General features: G+C 29.3%; 1 protein-coding gene across 1 annotated transcript; it reads right to left on the reverse strand.

The window, feature by feature from the left end:
* Positions 1-9,946: 9,946 nt before the first annotated feature.
* Positions 9,947-15,514, reverse strand: LOC112796433 (uncharacterized). Its single transcript, XM_025838870.2, has 13 exons — positions 15,094-15,514; positions 14,813-14,996; positions 14,395-14,463; positions 14,189-14,287; positions 13,972-14,051; positions 13,047-13,857; positions 12,236-12,927; positions 11,425-11,509; positions 11,292-11,343; positions 11,146-11,195; positions 10,813-10,860; positions 10,498-10,683; positions 9,947-10,370 (listed from the first exon to the last, which is right to left on the reverse strand). The coding sequence occupies exons 1-12, from the start codon at positions 15,399-15,401 to the stop codon at positions 10,507-10,509; spliced, it is 2,655 nt and encodes an 884-aa protein (XP_025694655.1). The 5' UTR covers positions 15,402-15,514; the 3' UTR covers positions 9,947-10,370; positions 10,498-10,506.
* Positions 15,515-17,940: the final 2,426 nt, after the last annotated feature.

The following is a 17,940-nucleotide window of genomic DNA, read 5'->3' on the forward strand; positions in this document are numbered from 1 at the left end:
AGAAGACAGAGCCCAAATATATCACATCATTTTCTCTGGTATAGGTTCTTGGATTATTGGTATAGTGCAGAAAGGGGTATCCATATTGAAATGCCTTGGGTTCGGATGAATTTGGGTAATGATAAGGAGCTAGTATAGTCAGTAAAACAAGGTTTGTCTGGCTAGACAATTTATTTAAAATTCTGTCTGAGATCTTGCTTTTAGGGAAAAAGGACCAATCTTTCTTCTGTATGAACTTCTGTGGAGCGGACAATTAGGAAATAGAATGGTGTATGAATAATTGTGTGTACTCATAGTGTAAATATAATGGATTGGTTTTGGGATTGGTTTTTGGTAGGTCTAGATAGAAAATTAGCAAGTGTGTTTTGGGGTCCTTTTATGTGTCTTACTTCAAATTTATAGCGAAAAAATTAGTCTTTTCACCGCAAGAGTTGAGAGTCTGGCAGGATCTTTTTTCTTGATTTCAAGTATTGATGGGAAAGAGGTATTATCCATTTTCACAGTGAAATGATAAGAATTGAGGTGAAAATTGAATTTTTCTATCCCTCGTTTAACAGCGATAATCTCTTTGTAAGTGGCATGGTAATGTTTTTCAGATTCTTTGAATTGTCTACTAGCATGAGCACAATAGTGTCTTGTTCCATCAATTTCTTCAAGTAGCACAGCTCTCCAGAATTCATCACTAACATCTGTCTGCAATATTCTTTTTTCCGTGCTGGGAATCTTTAAAGGAGGGGGTCTTGTGATATCTTCTTCAGGGTTTTGACAGCTGTGGTTTGCTCAAGTCCCCATGGTGGGGGCTTCTTTTCAGGAGTTTTGACAGCTGGTTGGTGTGTCTAGTCACATCTGGAATAAAGTCTCTGATGTAGTTTACAATTTCCAAGAATTGTTGGATTTGTTTGATCGTTATGTTTTCATCAGGAAAGTAGATTAATTCTTTAGCAATATGATCTTCTGGTTGAAAAAATTCATCTTCGAAGACTATTCCGAGAAATTCAATTTTTGTTTTAGCAAGAGAGTTCTTTTTTTATGATAGCATGATTCCCTATTTTTTGACAATTTGAATGAATTGGGCCAGGAGTGTCTTATAGGCTTCACTGTCCTTTGAGAACAATAAAATATCATCAATGCAAATAAGTGTGAAGTGCAGTATGAGGTCAAAGATTTTGGTCATGGCCTTTTAAAAAAGAGATGGGGCTACTTTAAATTTAAATGGCATTACTGTCCATTGATATTAGGCTTCAAGAATGCAAAATGCTGTCAATTTGAGTTGTCATATTTGATATTAAATTTGTTTAGTTTGATGCCTGAGGTATCACCAAACTTGACATTCACATCATATATAATATAATAATATTATAATACTCCTGTTTAGATGTCTATTTAGATATGTTTCATTAAAATTTTACCAAAAAAATTTAATAAAAAATTTTTAATAAAAAAATATAATATCTTTTTGTGATGAGAACTATCTCATTAAAAATTTTATAAAAAAATCAATAAAGATAAAAATCTAATTAAAAAAAAGAATATAGTATTCCCCCTGTTAGTAACATTACTTTAAGATTTCGAAATTGACGCATTTCGATCTGGTGCACCAATCTTTTAAAGAAGAATGTTGGAAATAGAATTGTGAATAAATTTGTCAAATTATCACTTAAACGAATCTGCTAAATACCGATTGTTCCTTGATTTTGAAGGTCACGAGTGAAGAAGAATCTAGGACAAATATGTTTTGTTCTATCACCTTTGATGTATTCACCTTTAAGTTGAGCAATGCATGCTGCATTATCTTCATACAAAATAGTTGGAGCTATTTTCTGATTAAATAATCCACATGGCGATTCAATGTATTGAGTCAAACCTCTAAACTAGAAATATTCACGACTTGCTTCATGTATCGCAAGTATTTTAGCATGATTAGAGGATATTGCTGCTATAATCTATTTTGTGGATCTCCATGATATAACTATATGATCATATGTGAATGGATATCCAATTTGAGATTTGCCTTTGCGTGGATTAGATAAATATTCTACCTATGCATAATCAACTAATTGTGACTTGGATTCACATGGATAAAATAGTCCAATATCAATTATTTCGTAAAGATATCAAAAATTTTGTTTAATACCATTCCAATGTCTTTTGGTTGGAGAGGAACTATATCTTACTAATAAATTTACAATGAATGATATATCAGGTCGTGTATTATTAGCAAGATATATTAGTACTTCAATGGCACTGAGGTATAGTAGTTCAGGACCAAGAACTTTTTTGTTTTCTTCTTTAGGACCGAAATAATCATTTTTCATATCCAAAGATCATACGATCATTGGAGTACTTAATGAATGTGTCTTATCCATATAGAATCTCTTTAAGAATCTTTTTGTATAAGTTGTTTGATGAGTAAAGATCTCTTTATTTGTATGTTTGATCTGCAAGCCTAGACAAAATTTAGTCTTTCTAAGATCTTTCATCTCAAACTCTTCTCTTAGAGTTTTTATAATTGTTGGAATATCTTCAGGAGTTCCATTGATATTTAAATCATCAACATACATAGTAATTATAATGAATCCAAATACAATTTTTTTTATGAAAACATATAGACATATATCATTATTCTTGAATTACTTTTGTGTCAGATACTCAATAAGACGATTATACCACATTTGTCCAGATTGTTTTAGACTATATAAAAACCTTTTCAATTTGATTGAGTATTCATTAGATGGTTTAGATGTTTTAAGTCATTTAGAGACTTTCATATAGATATCACGATCTAATGATCTATATAAATAAGCTGTCACCACAGCCATTATATGCATATCAAACTTATAGTATGTAGATAAACTGAATAGATAACGCAATGTAATTGCATCCACCACAGGAGAGTATGTTTCTTCATAATCGATTCCAGGTCTTTGTTAAAACTCATGCACGACAAGTCTAGCTTTGTAGCGTATAATTTTATTTTTTTCATTTTATTTTCTTACAAATACCCATTTGTATCCAATAGGTTTTATATCTTTTGGTGTACGAATATAGGTCCAAAGACTTTATATGCAAGTGAATCTAATTCTATTTTCATAGCTTCTTCACATTTTAGCCAATAATTTCTTTATCGACATTTTTCAACTATTCTTGGTTCAAGATCCTCATTTTCAACCATGATGTGAAGTGTCACATGATATGCAGATATTTCATTCACAATTGTCTTATTTAGGTTCCATTTTTCTCCCATAAAGATATAATTTATCGAGGTCTCATCATTTTCACAATTTTTTGAACTTTTAGGTACCTGAACGTCTTCTGACGTTAAAATTACATTAGAGTTTTGGACAACCATAGGTATCTTTACTGTATCTTTATCTTTTTTAACAGAAATAGTATTGACATCTTTTCCTTTTTGAAGATTGTCTTTGGAACCGATAGGTCTACCACGCTTTTGGCGTGTATTTTTTTTCGTGACCATTTGTCCAACTGGAACATCAATTCGAATTAGAGCATTTTCAGCTAGTGTATATGATTTAATTATCCTTTTTGTATTGGAAAATACATCAGGCAACTTGATGAAGCGCTAAACACCGGCTTAGAAATTTTCACAAGTTAAAGCACAAGATTCGTCGTAGTTCTAAACTGAAATTCAACTCTCCAAAGTTTAGTAAAAATATGTCACAAATTTTAAAATAAATAATCGAGAGTTTAATCCTTTGGTCGTTCTCCTTAGGAATTGCAATCGGGTGCTCAATCATTAGCTATGGGAGAAATCAAAATTTTGAGCGCAATAAACAAAAATGTAAATAATAAGAAATTAAATTAGGAGTAATTAAGCTAATTAACTAAAGAAGAGAAAGTAAATTCAAATGTTAAAAAGATCTTGAAAGGGGTTGAGGGTTAAAGATCACTACCTTATCATTGACCATAAATATGATAATTATGAAGAGTTAATCTCATTTCGCTAACCTCTATACATTGAGAAAAATCAAATATGCATAATTAATCTTAATCCATAAGTCCTAACCAACTTACTAATTGAATTAGTAAAAGATTAGCATCAATGAAAACAAGATTAATTAACAACTTTAAATTAACAATCAATATTAGACATCAATTACTCAAGATTACCTAATTTCTCAACCTACTCCAAGCCAAGAAAAAAAAATTTATTCTATAACTAATTCAAATATTTTATCAAACACCTAACAAGTGTATAAACATAGAACGTCATAAATTATAATAATTTGTAAAATTTATAACTACTCAATTCAAGAAAGTAATAATAATAATTCCAATAAACAACAAGAAAATATAAAACATCAAATTCATTAAAAAAAATTATAAATTTAACAAGAGTTCATAAGCTAAAATAATATAAATAAAAACTAATAAGAAAAAGTTAATGAACTAAAATAGAAGAATAAAAAAATGTAAATAAAACTAAATTAAAACAAAATTAGAAACTAAAACTAAAGAAAAATTGACAAAAAATTAACTAAATCTACTTTAATTCTAGAAAGAGATGAGAGCTTCTCTCCCTAAAAACCTAATAATATCATACTAAACTAACTCCTAAAATTTCTTCCTTTCCTTCCTTCATAATTTTTATTTAAATACCCAAAGAAATCTGAAATTTGGGATTTTTTGGAGGCCTAAAGTGTGTGCCGCCTGCATCTTTAATGATGTCATGTGAGTTTAATTTACGGTGCAAACACTGATAGCGTGTACGGCTCAAATTTACTATATATTGTAGACATATACATATCGTTTCTAATATCACAAACTATTTTATTTAGATCTTTATAATTCAAGTTATCATTAAATTGGTACAAAAAAATTAGAATTGATAGCATCCGGAGCAATCTTGGCACTAATTTTTTGGTTATAAATTATATCCTGAATCATAAAAAATTTGAGAAAATCTTCATCATCAAAATTGTAGAACTTGAATTTTTTTTTTTTTTTTGCAACGACTCTAAATTTGTTCCAATCCAATTGCTGTAACTCTTTGTGATGTCTTTTCCTTAATTCACGTATTTACACCGTTTTTCTAATAAATATATTGCTCAAAATCATTTCAAAAGTAAAAAGCATTTTTTCTAAGGGCACTTTCAACTTGTTCTTCTTTAAGCTAAATGGTTATAATTAGCTAAGTAGTCTTTTCGCATTAGTTGACTTAGATAGTAGATATATAGTGCACTAGGAACCGAAGATATATAGTGCGAGGATGCAAGTGTTCTATTATTCTATCACATATACATTCTATGAATAATTGTAATAGAAATAAAGCCGTATATTAAGACACTTCAAATACTAATGGTGTGAAAAAGGAAAAATACGAGATTATGTTTACATTACGTATGTGACATTCGCTTGATTGGTTGAATCGTGTACTCCATTATTAGTTTCTAAATAACAAATAGGAGTATCATTTTGGAACAATGGATTAAAGCAAACGAATTAGGTGAATTTTTGGTATAAGAGGATGAATTTGGACACCCTAAATTCCAAGATAATTGGTTAGTGCATGTATAATGTTATTATCGTCCTATCCTCTTGTAAGTATCTCCGATCAGTTAAAATTTTCACTATGGACTCTATGCTATCTTCTTATTTTCTTAGACACAGAGCTTCCTAGTAGATTTATTCACACTCAAACACCCCGTTCACATTGGAAAAAAAAAAAGGATATATTTCCATTGGAAAATAAAAAAAAAAGAATTGGAGCATGTTTCTAAAGAATTTTGGCACATGCTGAAAATTTAAAATCTTGAATTTAATTCCCATATTTTTAGACTTATGTAAGGTTTTTTCTTTGACAGAACTGTAATTAATCATCCTTGTCAGCATTTTCAATAACATTAAATTTTCAATATAATATGGCCTTTGATTTTATACTACATATAGTTTCATGCTGTATTAAAGACAGAATTTTTAAAGTAAGCTAAATAGTTTATTCCGATTCATTATCTATTATTTTGTAGTCGGCAACTTTGAGAAAGCATGGAATAAAGAAATAAAGACAGCCACCATAGTAATTCACTAATGTGTTATGTGTAGATCTTGTTCTGTGAGCATTTAAACTTTTTCCCAAATAAAGTTGCCGCCTTTATTGTGCTTTAAAAAAAAATCAAAAGCTCAAACAATTAAACAAAGTTTGACTTCATAAAATATATATATAAAACCGTTGCACTAAGTATTGACTTGATGTCGTAACCACATAATAATACATACTACAAATATTTATTGCATGTTGGAGCAAACTATCAACTATGTGATATCGCACTCATTTCATTAGAACATAAACATTTTTCAGCTACCTTGTGATAGAATCCATTACTAATTTTCTAGGAAGTACGGACACCTTGCTGAGTTACTGTCTTTGCGTGTTGGTTTTATTTTGGACATGATATTTATGGACACTCGTCCGACACGCATATCTGTCGTATCCAACCATGTCTTAATAAAAAATAAAAAATTCTTCTCTGAACACGTCTAGACACACCTAAATACCATCACGTATTAGCTGTCCAGTCTTATTCTTAACATATATTCTTAAAATAAATTTAAATATAATATATATTATTAATTATTAAAACAAAAAATATTTTAAATACTTGATATAATTAAAATAAGATATTAAAAAAATTAATTTATATTTTAATATTAATAAAATATCAAATTATCATTACAATTTATTTAAAAAATAATTTATATTTTATATGTATGCGTGTTCCCGTATTATGTAAGATTTTAAAATTCGCGTCTCGACTTATCTCATATAGTGTCCCGTATCCGTGTCAGTGTACATACATCATAGCTAATTTTTAAACTTACTAGGAATAAATCAAGTAGCTAGACTCGAAACTCGAAAGCGAGCACCACGTGCAGCATATTTTATGCTATAAGAAGAGTGTCACGTTCTGCATATGGTGCCGGTGCCATATTACTACTACTATTCTCTTCCATTTTGTTTTACGGTACCGAATCTCATTATCTACATCAAACAAATAAAAAGAAACAAAACTAATAACTTCGACACGAGAGAATGTTCAATCTGATCCTGAATTTTGAAGAAATAATCAATTTGATCCTAAACTCTTTAAAGATGTTTGAAATTTAATTTGGAGACTAAATTAATTAATTTTCAGATATCCTAATAAGTTCTATAACAATAAATATATTCAAATGTGGCTGAGCTTGAGCCTCCAATCCCAACTAAACTTCATACATTATTGTTATTCTGCCAACAACATTTGCAGCGTCCCAATAGTACTAATAATGTCATTGACTAATATTGATGATATTGATAGCACACTCTCGAGTCACTATCCGTCGCCTTTTGTATGCACACCATTTGTACCCCACATATATACCACGCTCAATTGGATTAGAAATATGGTTTCACACTTTCACTTACATTCACATTAATTTAATAGGGAAATTTATGGTGGCATTAATTTTTGTGGCTAAAGATAGCATATGTTTGACCAACAAGTAAAATATTGACATATGCCAAAAAAATTAAATCTAAAATCAAAATGATTATCTTTTATAATTTTTTATGATTATTTTTATCAAAATAATTTCTTATAATTATTTTCATAATTATAAAAAATAATTTCAAAAAAATAACACCAAAATAATTTTATAATTATATTTATAATTATTATTTTTATTTTTAAAAAATAATTTTTATAATTATTTTTACTAAAATATTTTTTTATAATTATTTTTATTATTAATAATTTCTAAAAAAAACCAAAATTATTTTTTAATTATTATTTTTATTTCTAAAAAATAATTTTTATAATTATTTTTTTGTAATTTCAAAAAATTAAAACCAAAATGATATTCTTCCTTTTGGTGTTAGTTTAAAAATAATCATAAAAAATTATAAGAGAGAGAATATTATTTTGGTTTTAGTTTTCTAAAATTACAAAAAAAAAATAATTATAAAAAAATGTATTTTGATAAAAAAATAATAATAAAAATAATTAAAAAATAAAAATAATTATAAAAAAATCATTTTAGTAAAAATAATTATAAAAAATTATTTTTTAAAAATAAAAATAATAATAAAATAATAATTATAAATATAATTAAAAAATTATTTCAATATTTTTTAAAATTATTTTTATAATTATAAAAAAATTATAAAAAATTATTTTGATAAAAGTAATTATAAGAAATTATAAGAAAGAGAAAATTATTTTATTTTTAGATTTATTTTTTTATCATGTGTCAATATTTTATTTATTGGTCAAACTTATGTCATCTTTAACCATCAAAACCAATGCCACCAAAGAACTTCCCAATTTAATATCTATATGATTGAATCATTGAAGTTACAAAAGAAAGGTAACTATGGTAGAAAGGAAAAAATAATTCAATGGTTCTAATTTTAATGAGTAATTTTAGATAACTTTTTTTTTCAGCATAGTTAGCTTTTTTTTAGATTATTTTATTTATTTTAAATTCTAAATCTTAAATTATAGACTTAAATTCTAAAGTTGGCTAATATTAGCTAACTAAAATTAGTTTCTTGTACTCTTTCTTTTTATTATATGAAAGAATAAATCCGTCGATATTTGACTAAGAGTAATTACTAGTCTTCAAGGATTTTAAAATCAGATATTTTAGTCCTCAAAAAAAATTAGGGTTATGCTATGTGTACACTAAAATTAGCCACCAATATAAAATATATGTTGAAATATAAATACACATTTAAAATAAATTAAACTACACATGTATTTATACACAAATATATTGGTGGCTGATTTTAGTAGTTGATTTTGGTGTATAAATAGCATTTCTCCAAAAATTAATACACATAAATTAATTCCTAAGGTTTTACTCCAGCAGACAAATCAGTCTCCAGTTCATTTTACGGCAGTATAATTACTCAGATCAGTCCCCGAGGATTTTAAAAACGGACATTTTAGTCCCTAAAGAAAATTAATATACAGATCAATCCCTAATGTTTTCCTCCATCAGACATAACAGTCCTCCATCCAAAAAATTATTATTATTATTGAGTGACTATATATATATATTATATACTTCTTTATATTAGAAATACATACATAAGAATTTAATGAATAAATTTATTATTATTTTTGTCCAAAAAATACAAAAAAATCATGATATAGTATTATTGTGCAATTAATAATAATAATAATAATAATAATAATAATAATAATAATAATAATAATAATAATAATAATAATAATAATAATAATAATAATAATAAATTAATAATTATTTTATTTTATTTTTTTAGATGAAGGACTATTATGTCTGATAGAGAAAAACGCTGGAAATTGATTTATATATTAATTTTTTTAGGGACTAAAATGTCTGTTTTTAAAATTTTTGGGGACTGATTTGGGTAATAACTTTGCCGGAAAATGAACTGGGGACTGATTTGTCTGTCGAAGTAAAACTTTGGGATTGATCTGTATATTAATAGTAATTACTCTTTGACTAATAAAAAAATTACATTCATTTATTGAATAATATGAATTATGGCAAGTCGGCTCCACCATTTCTCATCGTCCATGATTCAATTACTCATAATTTCTGTTGAAGTTCTAGTTAGCATCTTTTTACCTTGAAGATGTAGCATTACTGTGTTCCAAAACTTCACCAGGGTACCGTTTCTTCTTGTCCATTAGTAAAGAGAAAATTACAGAAAATGATGAGAAAAAGCGCAAACGGTGACAATATAGCTCTCCTTCGGCCAAAAAGCGTGCACTGCAACTTTGAGAGCTTGAGCCTAAGACGAAAAAGAATGAAGACGATGCAAAATTTGATGGCATTACTTGGTAAAAATGTTGGAAGACTTCAAAAATTAAAAGCTAGGGAAGTACAGTAATAAGTATATTATCTCAAAAATTCACAGTCCACATCCCACATTATCAAGACCAAGATCAAGATCAATCTATAATTATGAATTGTAGTTCTCATTCAGCTTTCCAATATAAACAGGTTAAAATTCATTCATTTCAGGTGTAGGTCACCCATGTTTTGGAGACTGAATCCAAGATAGGTATGTCATGTTGATTAAGAGCACCTGATGGAGACACTGCCGAATTATAATTTTACATTATTTTTAATTATTTCTATCTCATACAACAATGTTAATATTGTTGTGCTTTAGTTGCCTGAAGAAAATAAGAAAGCATAAAAAAAGCCCTCTTATATATGTGAAGACGATGCTTTGTTGCTCATCCAAATATTAAGGCAGATGCAAACAAAAATGGCATTTACTCGTGCTATTCATCGATATAGCGCATGCAACTCCTGAACTTTCCTATTTTATTCATGTACAAAATGAAGACTTTGACCATGGTTCATCACTTCATCTCCTGTAAGATTGGACAAAAGAAAGAAACCGATCAAATTATATATTTTAGAAAAGAGTAGTTACAAGCAATTTGGCTTTCACAAACCATTAGAATTTTCAACTTTTTGGTATATGCAACGAAACTTTACCTGTTTAACTCAAACAAGCTGCACCACAGCAATGACCCTTAGGGCTCCATTTTGGAGAAGATCAGCAAGCTCATCAAATAATAGAGCAGTTCGCCAACCCCATCCTTTAGGAGCTTTAGGTAGAAGAGTGCCTGTTTGTTTAAAGCTTCCAAACACCATTACCTCCCTCTTGGATGGACAAATCAACTGAATGGACCAGGCAGATGGAAAACAAAACCATTAACCAGAATGATAACAGTATCAGGAACGACTAAAATAATAGAAAATCACAAACCACCACATGATAAAAGCATAGGTTCAGTACCCCAGCATTACCTGGTAGCGAGCAGTCACCTTTTCACGAGAGTCAACATACATGTGCACCTGAAAACACATTTCATAGAAATACATTGGCTTAGATAGAATTCCAGAAGATTTATAATCAACGACACGTTATATATGGTATACACATTTAAAACAACTAAGAATGTGGCATGCTGATACTAGAACTCCAACTACTGGCAATCAGCACCCGATTTGAGTTTAAATGTACCTGATGGACAGACGTTACTCTATATTATCGAAATAAAGCAATTCATTTTCAGAAACAGAGTATGATTTCCAAAGTCCAAAACTATCTTTTAAATGCTGAAAATCAGTCCTACTTACCTTTCTATGTATATCAGTTATCTCTGCCTTCCGACGATGAAGAAACAAACCTGCACCAACACTAAACATAAGCTCCCAGATAGAATAAGAATTTACATACTTAATTCACAGTCCAAAGGTGAACATTCAATGCAGTGAGACATTACCCAGTGTACGCCTTCCCTGAGGGTCCTCATCATTAAAAGCCTGTACACTGACCTAAAGATTCAAACAGAAACTCTGTTCATATCAGAACACGTAAACTCAAGCAAGATAATATAGTGATTATTTTTTGCCAACCTTCCATAAAGAACCAGCATAGAACATTTCTGGAGAATGCTTAACCTGACCATCACCGAGTCTGTGCACATCCTCAAATTGGACCCTGTAAACCACAGCAAAAGAAACATTAAATGTATACAAATTATTTATTAAAATGAAAACACCTACACTGACTATGAACCTTTGCCAAATAGCCCCAATGTGATTTCAATTTTGACAATTTAACAGCCTCAAATTTCACTAAGTGGCAAATAAGTATTTAGTTTCAACTTTCAATGTTCAAATTAAAACCAATTGTAGTGAAAGTTTAAGCAAGATAACTGTCAAAATTGAGACAAGGGCACAATTTTGAAAGGGTAAAAACAGGAAGGACAATTTGCATTTTAACCAAACTACTAATCAAAACAAAAAGACCCCTACTATCTCACTCTAACTGCAAGACAACTTCTGTGATACAAGAAAAAACATTGGATATACACCATTAGCATGTTACAGTATGCATTATACATAACCTACATTAAACTAAAACACCTAAAACAGCACAACTTAAGGGAAACACAAAGGAGAGGAACAGAGAGGAACCTTCACAAGCAGGAAATAGATATAAAATCTCATGCACAGGAGGAAGATTGAAAGTTCAATGAAACATAGTGTAGCCAATGTGATTGTGTGTGAATATTAACCACACTAAATTATTAATACTGTGAAGTATATTGGCAGTAACAGAGGGGTGTCACCAACTGTGAGAGCTAAGGGCATAAAACGCACAAACCAGTAATAGCAAAATTTACTTTAACAACTCTGGAAAGTTGTAGAGAGGTTGACTCACCCAAAGCGAAAAGGGGGGAAATGGCTTAAAGGCGTTTTCAAATCCAATGATATAGATGAATTATTTGAATTCTCCCATTCTATTCCACCGTTATGTTCTGGTGTCTCTAACATCTGCATAGGAATACCACCAGTACTTGGGCCTCCTGCAGTTCCAGACATTCTGCCTTGCATGTCCATTTCATATCCCCTTTGAGAAAGTTCTCCATGTACATTTATTCCATTAACCCCACCTTGACTTAATCCAACCAAAGCTGTCAATCCATCTCCAGACAGGTCGCCGTTGTGATCAGTTCGCATCTCTGAATCATCATTGGCTGCAGATTGCTGGTAGTTTCTGTTCCCAACACCAAATGGTACACGAGAAAAGACAAATCGTGTAGGAGCAGAAGCAGCTGCTGGAACAAATGTAGTTCCACGACCAATACCTGCAAGCCCATCTATAGCCCCTCTAACATGTACTCGTACAGGTCTAAAGATGCCATTTCCTTCACCTGGAGAAGGCTCGGCAACATATATATTGCCCATGTTCGCATGCATATTATTCTGGTTATGTTCTTGAATGTAAAATCCAGTGGAATTAGCTCCATGTGAAAATGTAAATGGTTGCCGGCAGGTGCAAGCCATACTCATAAGGGAGCAACTTTTGCAGGTATCAGCAGCAATTTCTTGCACCCTCTGACTAAGAAGCATCTAATAAAAACCAATAAAATTAAATTTCAAATATATTCTGCAACAGATGTTGGGTCATTGGTGAAGTCATAGGCAGTGTTTGTTTAAGAGGTGCAATGTAAATGGCAACAAAGAAATACCTGAAGCCAAAGACCATCATTCACAGCTTTGCAAGGGAAACCTAACTCTTCAAGTTGCTTTCTGACATTCAAAAGAGCCTCAAAAGACATGTTGCAGTATAAGAGAGAGCCCCCTTCAAATATGTTAAGAAATGCATCATATTCATCCCCATGATCTGCATAGTTTCTTTTGGAGTGAGCTTCAAGACGTCTTTTGCCAACAACTCTTCCACCCCATGAAAAAAATGGTGCTCCATATCTTCCCCAATCATTGGATGAGACCCCGCTTGAAGAAGAATTTGATGAAAAACGGTTTCTAGATTGATCCCTAACAATCCAACTATTGTTATCCAAATGGAAGCAAGATCCTTCCTCAGATGGCCCTTCCATAGCCACACCATTTGCTCCAGCAACAACAGGCATCTCAACATAGGAACATGATGTTCTGATGCCATCTGTATCAGATAATGAATCACCCATTGATGAAGGCCCTTCCATGTTGCAAGAGTATGTTGGTTTCAGGTTTGATGAGCTTGTATATGAAGCTTCTTCACTTTGTTGATTGGAGTTAGAAGCTGCATTGTTGAAGTCTGGAAGCTCAACTAGAAGATTACGGGCATTAGGATCCTTTAGACCACTTTTAAGACTCATTTGCTCTAGATCAGTTTCCAACCTCTTATCAGTGCAGCCGTCAGATACACTCTTCCCCTTAGAGTGCTCAGAATCAGAATGGATATCAGTTCCAGACTCAGAACTGGAACTTCCATGTTCAGGATGTTTGGCCTTCCACTGAGCACTCTTTGCAAGGAACACATACAAAGCCAACTCAAACCTTATAATGAAATTTGAGACAAGTGTTACACAAACAACGAAACTCAAGCTGTTAAAAGAAGAAAAGGAAAAAAAGTAAAAGAAAAACAAATAGAAGCTCATAAAAACCACCTACCTCTTCTCTTCACTTGGTATCCATAGTTCATCACTGGTCAGTAATGCATGCAATGTTTGAGATGAAAGTTTAGGAAGCACCTGCAACAAACAACCAAATGTCAACTAATCCAACATACTCCTCATATTCAAAACAAATATACATAACCAAGAACCACAACTAAAGAACGGTAAGCGATATTTAGAAGAATGTGATTTTATCTTCCTACCCAAATTACCTCTTTTAATTCCATGCCACCACTTTGACAAAGGTAGCCCCAACAAGCATTTCTTACACGCTCCCCATGGATGCCATAGTCCTGGTTCTCGGCAAACACCTAGATTCCAATCATACCCCACATGAATAACTATCCCAGTGATAGTAAAAATCTGAAAGATGTATTACTTGCAATTCACAATGAGGGTAGCATTATGCATGTTTAACCTGGTAAGCCAAGAAATTAGAAGTCCAAAGCTCTGATATAATGAAGTCCGTACATATTGCACACAAATCCTGCACAGAATTTTTTTTAAACAAAATTTAAAATTTAAAATGCATGAAATTGATTGGACTAAAGGTCAAAATGATTCTTCAAAGCGTCAACTTGATGCTCAAAAAAATTGGACACCTCAAATTCGTCCTGAAAGATACAAGTATACAACTAACAGTGAATAGAATTGGTCATTTCCATAAGTTCATGACACGTCACAAAATTGATCTATGCCACCTTCAACGTGTCAGAAGAACCACTTTGATTCGTGGTTGTATCTTTCATTGATCAATTGATCAATCAGAGGCGTCTAACCTCTCGAGAACCAGTACCAAATTGACGCACAACTATTAACCCAGAATTGATTGGTACCTGAAGGTCTAGGAAGGAAGCAGCAGCGAGAACACGAAAAGCATTGTTGTCGTTAAGCTTAGGGTGGTGGCCATAGAGATAAGCCAATGCCATAGTAATGGCCTCTTCGTTAACGTTTTTATCGTCCACGTGCAAAGTCACAACCGGTGCAGATGCTTCCTTCCAAGGTCCATGAAGCATGTTCCTAATTAATCAACAAATAAATAACATTTGCAATCAATTAACAAACCCTAACGGTTCCAATTGATGAGTGAATGAGTAAGAGTAAGTGAGTTGGTTACCGGAAATAGGAGCTTCGGGAGAGGAGGAGGCGGTGGAGGCGGAAGGTGGAGCCGAGGGCGTGGAGGAGGATGTCGGAGAAGGCGCCGGAGTTGAAGCCTTCGGATTGGATGTGATCGCAGAGGGAGGTGAGGTTGCAGTCAAGTGCGCGGTCGCTGTTGCTGCTCTCAGAGTGGTGGTGCGAGTGGGAGGGCCGAATCGTCATTTTCATTTGGGTTGCTCCTCCTCCTGAGACCGGGTACGATCCACTAGGGTCCATGATTTTGGGGTATGAAGAAAAGGGAGATACAGATCGAAATTCAAAGGACATTCATCGTTTTTTCTTTCGTTCGTGTGTGAATGAAACTTCAGAGATGACGAGAGAGGGTCGTAAAATAGAAAGAAAAAGAAAATGGTTGGAAAAATCAGGATAAAATGAACAGTGACTTTATCTTTTTTTTTTTTCATGTAATATAGCATGTACATACTAAAATTAATTATTAATTTAAAAAATATGTTAAAATATAAATATATACTAAAAATAAATTAAATTACATATATATTAAAAAAATTAAATTATATATATTTATATATAAATATATTGATAATTAAGTTTAGTAACTAATTTTAATGTATGAATAATATTTTTATTTTTTTATTATTATTATTTTCTTCTTTGGATCATTAAAAAAAAGGTTAAAATCTACTTTTTGTTTTTTTTTTTAGGATTTGTATATAGTGAAAAAAGTATAAATTGGTTTTTTAAAAATCAAAAGAAATATACTATTTTTGTAGTTATGATGATTTTTTTATACAAATTTTTAATATTATGTAGATGATTTCTAAATTAATAAAATTATAATGAGTGACTTGGAATAGTTCAATTATGCTAATAATTGTAAATATAAATTTAGTGAAAAATATGAATTTGTTTGTGATAAATACATATTTAATAAAATTAATTTATTATATATATATATATATATAAGTAAATATCAATTCTAACTAAACATATCAGTTATCTCTTTATTTTTTATATCGATAAAAAGAAAAAAGAAAAGAAAATGGTATTAATTTTGTTTACTTTGTTTTATTGTTACCAAAAAATATATAATTAATTTATATCTTTTAACAAAATTATCACCAAAAGTAAATATTAAATTTAAAATTGTTATTTACAAAATATATAATATATTCAAATTGATTAGTAGATAACTATTGATAACTACATACGTTATGAATAATACAATTATTAATAATACGATGATATTATTTAATTTATTATTCATATAATTCTATTAATTAAGTAAATATAGTCAATCTTTTAATTATTTTTTATATATTTAAAATGGAAAAATTTTAATCTTTCTTTGATTTTAAATTAATATAGTAATTAAAGACAAAGAGGTTACACATATATTGATTTTGTCTAATTTTAATTCTTTTAAAATTAATAAAAAATAATATATTAACAAAATCTACACTCTTAATATAAAATTTGTATTTTCGTAAAAATATATATACATATGATGAAAAATAAAGATTTAAATTTAAGATTTCTTTTTTTTTTTTTACATACAAATACTTAGTGCCATCAAGTTAGTAATTTTTTTTTTGTAACTTAAATAAGTTAAGTAGTTAGTAATTTAATTTGTTAATCATAAATAAATAATATTTGATATTATAAAATATAAAAAATTAAAAATACCCTTTTACCTATAAAATTGTTTAATTGTATTACAAATTAAAATTTAATTTTTAATTTTAAAATATTGAAACTCCATATTTATTTTTAAAAAGTAAATATTTTTTCATATTAAACATAAAAATATCAAAATATTCTTCATGTAATAATTTTAAAATTAGTTTTGTCTTTGGTAGAAAAAGTAGCATTTATAAACTAACGTTTCAAATTCCATATTAGTGGCTTATATGAATCCATACTATAGATATAGTAATTAAAAATTTGGCCTTATATGTATGATAAATTTCAAGTAGGTGGTGTTAGATTTAGCCTAATTTAATATCATAGATGAATAAAATTTTGTTTAAATTAACACGAGTTTGAAAAATTGTAAAGAACGATCACCATAAATATTTGTATTACATTTGTTATATTTTACAATGGATACAACTAAAATAACAAATAAGATTGAAAATAATTAAAGAGTACAAGAAAATTTTTTGAACTTTATAAACAAATTAATAAATATTTAGTTGTAATTATTATTTTAATTTTACTGATAATCAAGATTTTGTTGTGTATTTACAATTATTATAAATATTTTTATAAAATTTAAAAATTTTTATTGTATTAATAGTTACAACTAATAATGAGTAATCTAAATTCTAATTTTTTTTATTCAATCATTTAAATTTAATGAATTTTTTAAAATAAAATTAGTTGAAAAATTAAAAAGATTGATATTTGGAATTTAAATACATTTATGATTATTAATTATGATGCTTTAACTATTTATATTTAGAATTGTTCATATCAATTTAAATTAAATAGTATTTAATTGTTATAATTTAGTAAATCTTTAGTAGTGATAAATAAGTAGTGATCAATAATTAAAATTGTTTGTGGTAGAAGTAGTTAATAAATTATTTTAGTCTTGTAAAAAAAATATACACATATTTTTGAAGCTGTAGCGACCTTCAGTTTTAAAAATATAAATATAAATAAGTTATAATTTATTTTATAAAATTAGAATTTCTTATTTTTAAAAAATTATTTTTATTATTAGTAATTGAACTAATTTTATAATAATTTAAATTTAATCAAATCTATATTATTATTATTATTATTATTATTATAAATATTAGATACAATTGTCATGAGTATTATATGTATTATAAATTTATAT

Source organism: Arachis hypogaea, chromosome 4, assembly GCF_003086295.3.
Source record: "Arachis hypogaea cultivar Tifrunner chromosome 4, arahy.Tifrunner.gnm2.J5K5, whole genome shotgun sequence".
NCBI classification, from domain to species: Eukaryota; Viridiplantae; Streptophyta; class Magnoliopsida; order Fabales; family Fabaceae; genus Arachis; species Arachis hypogaea.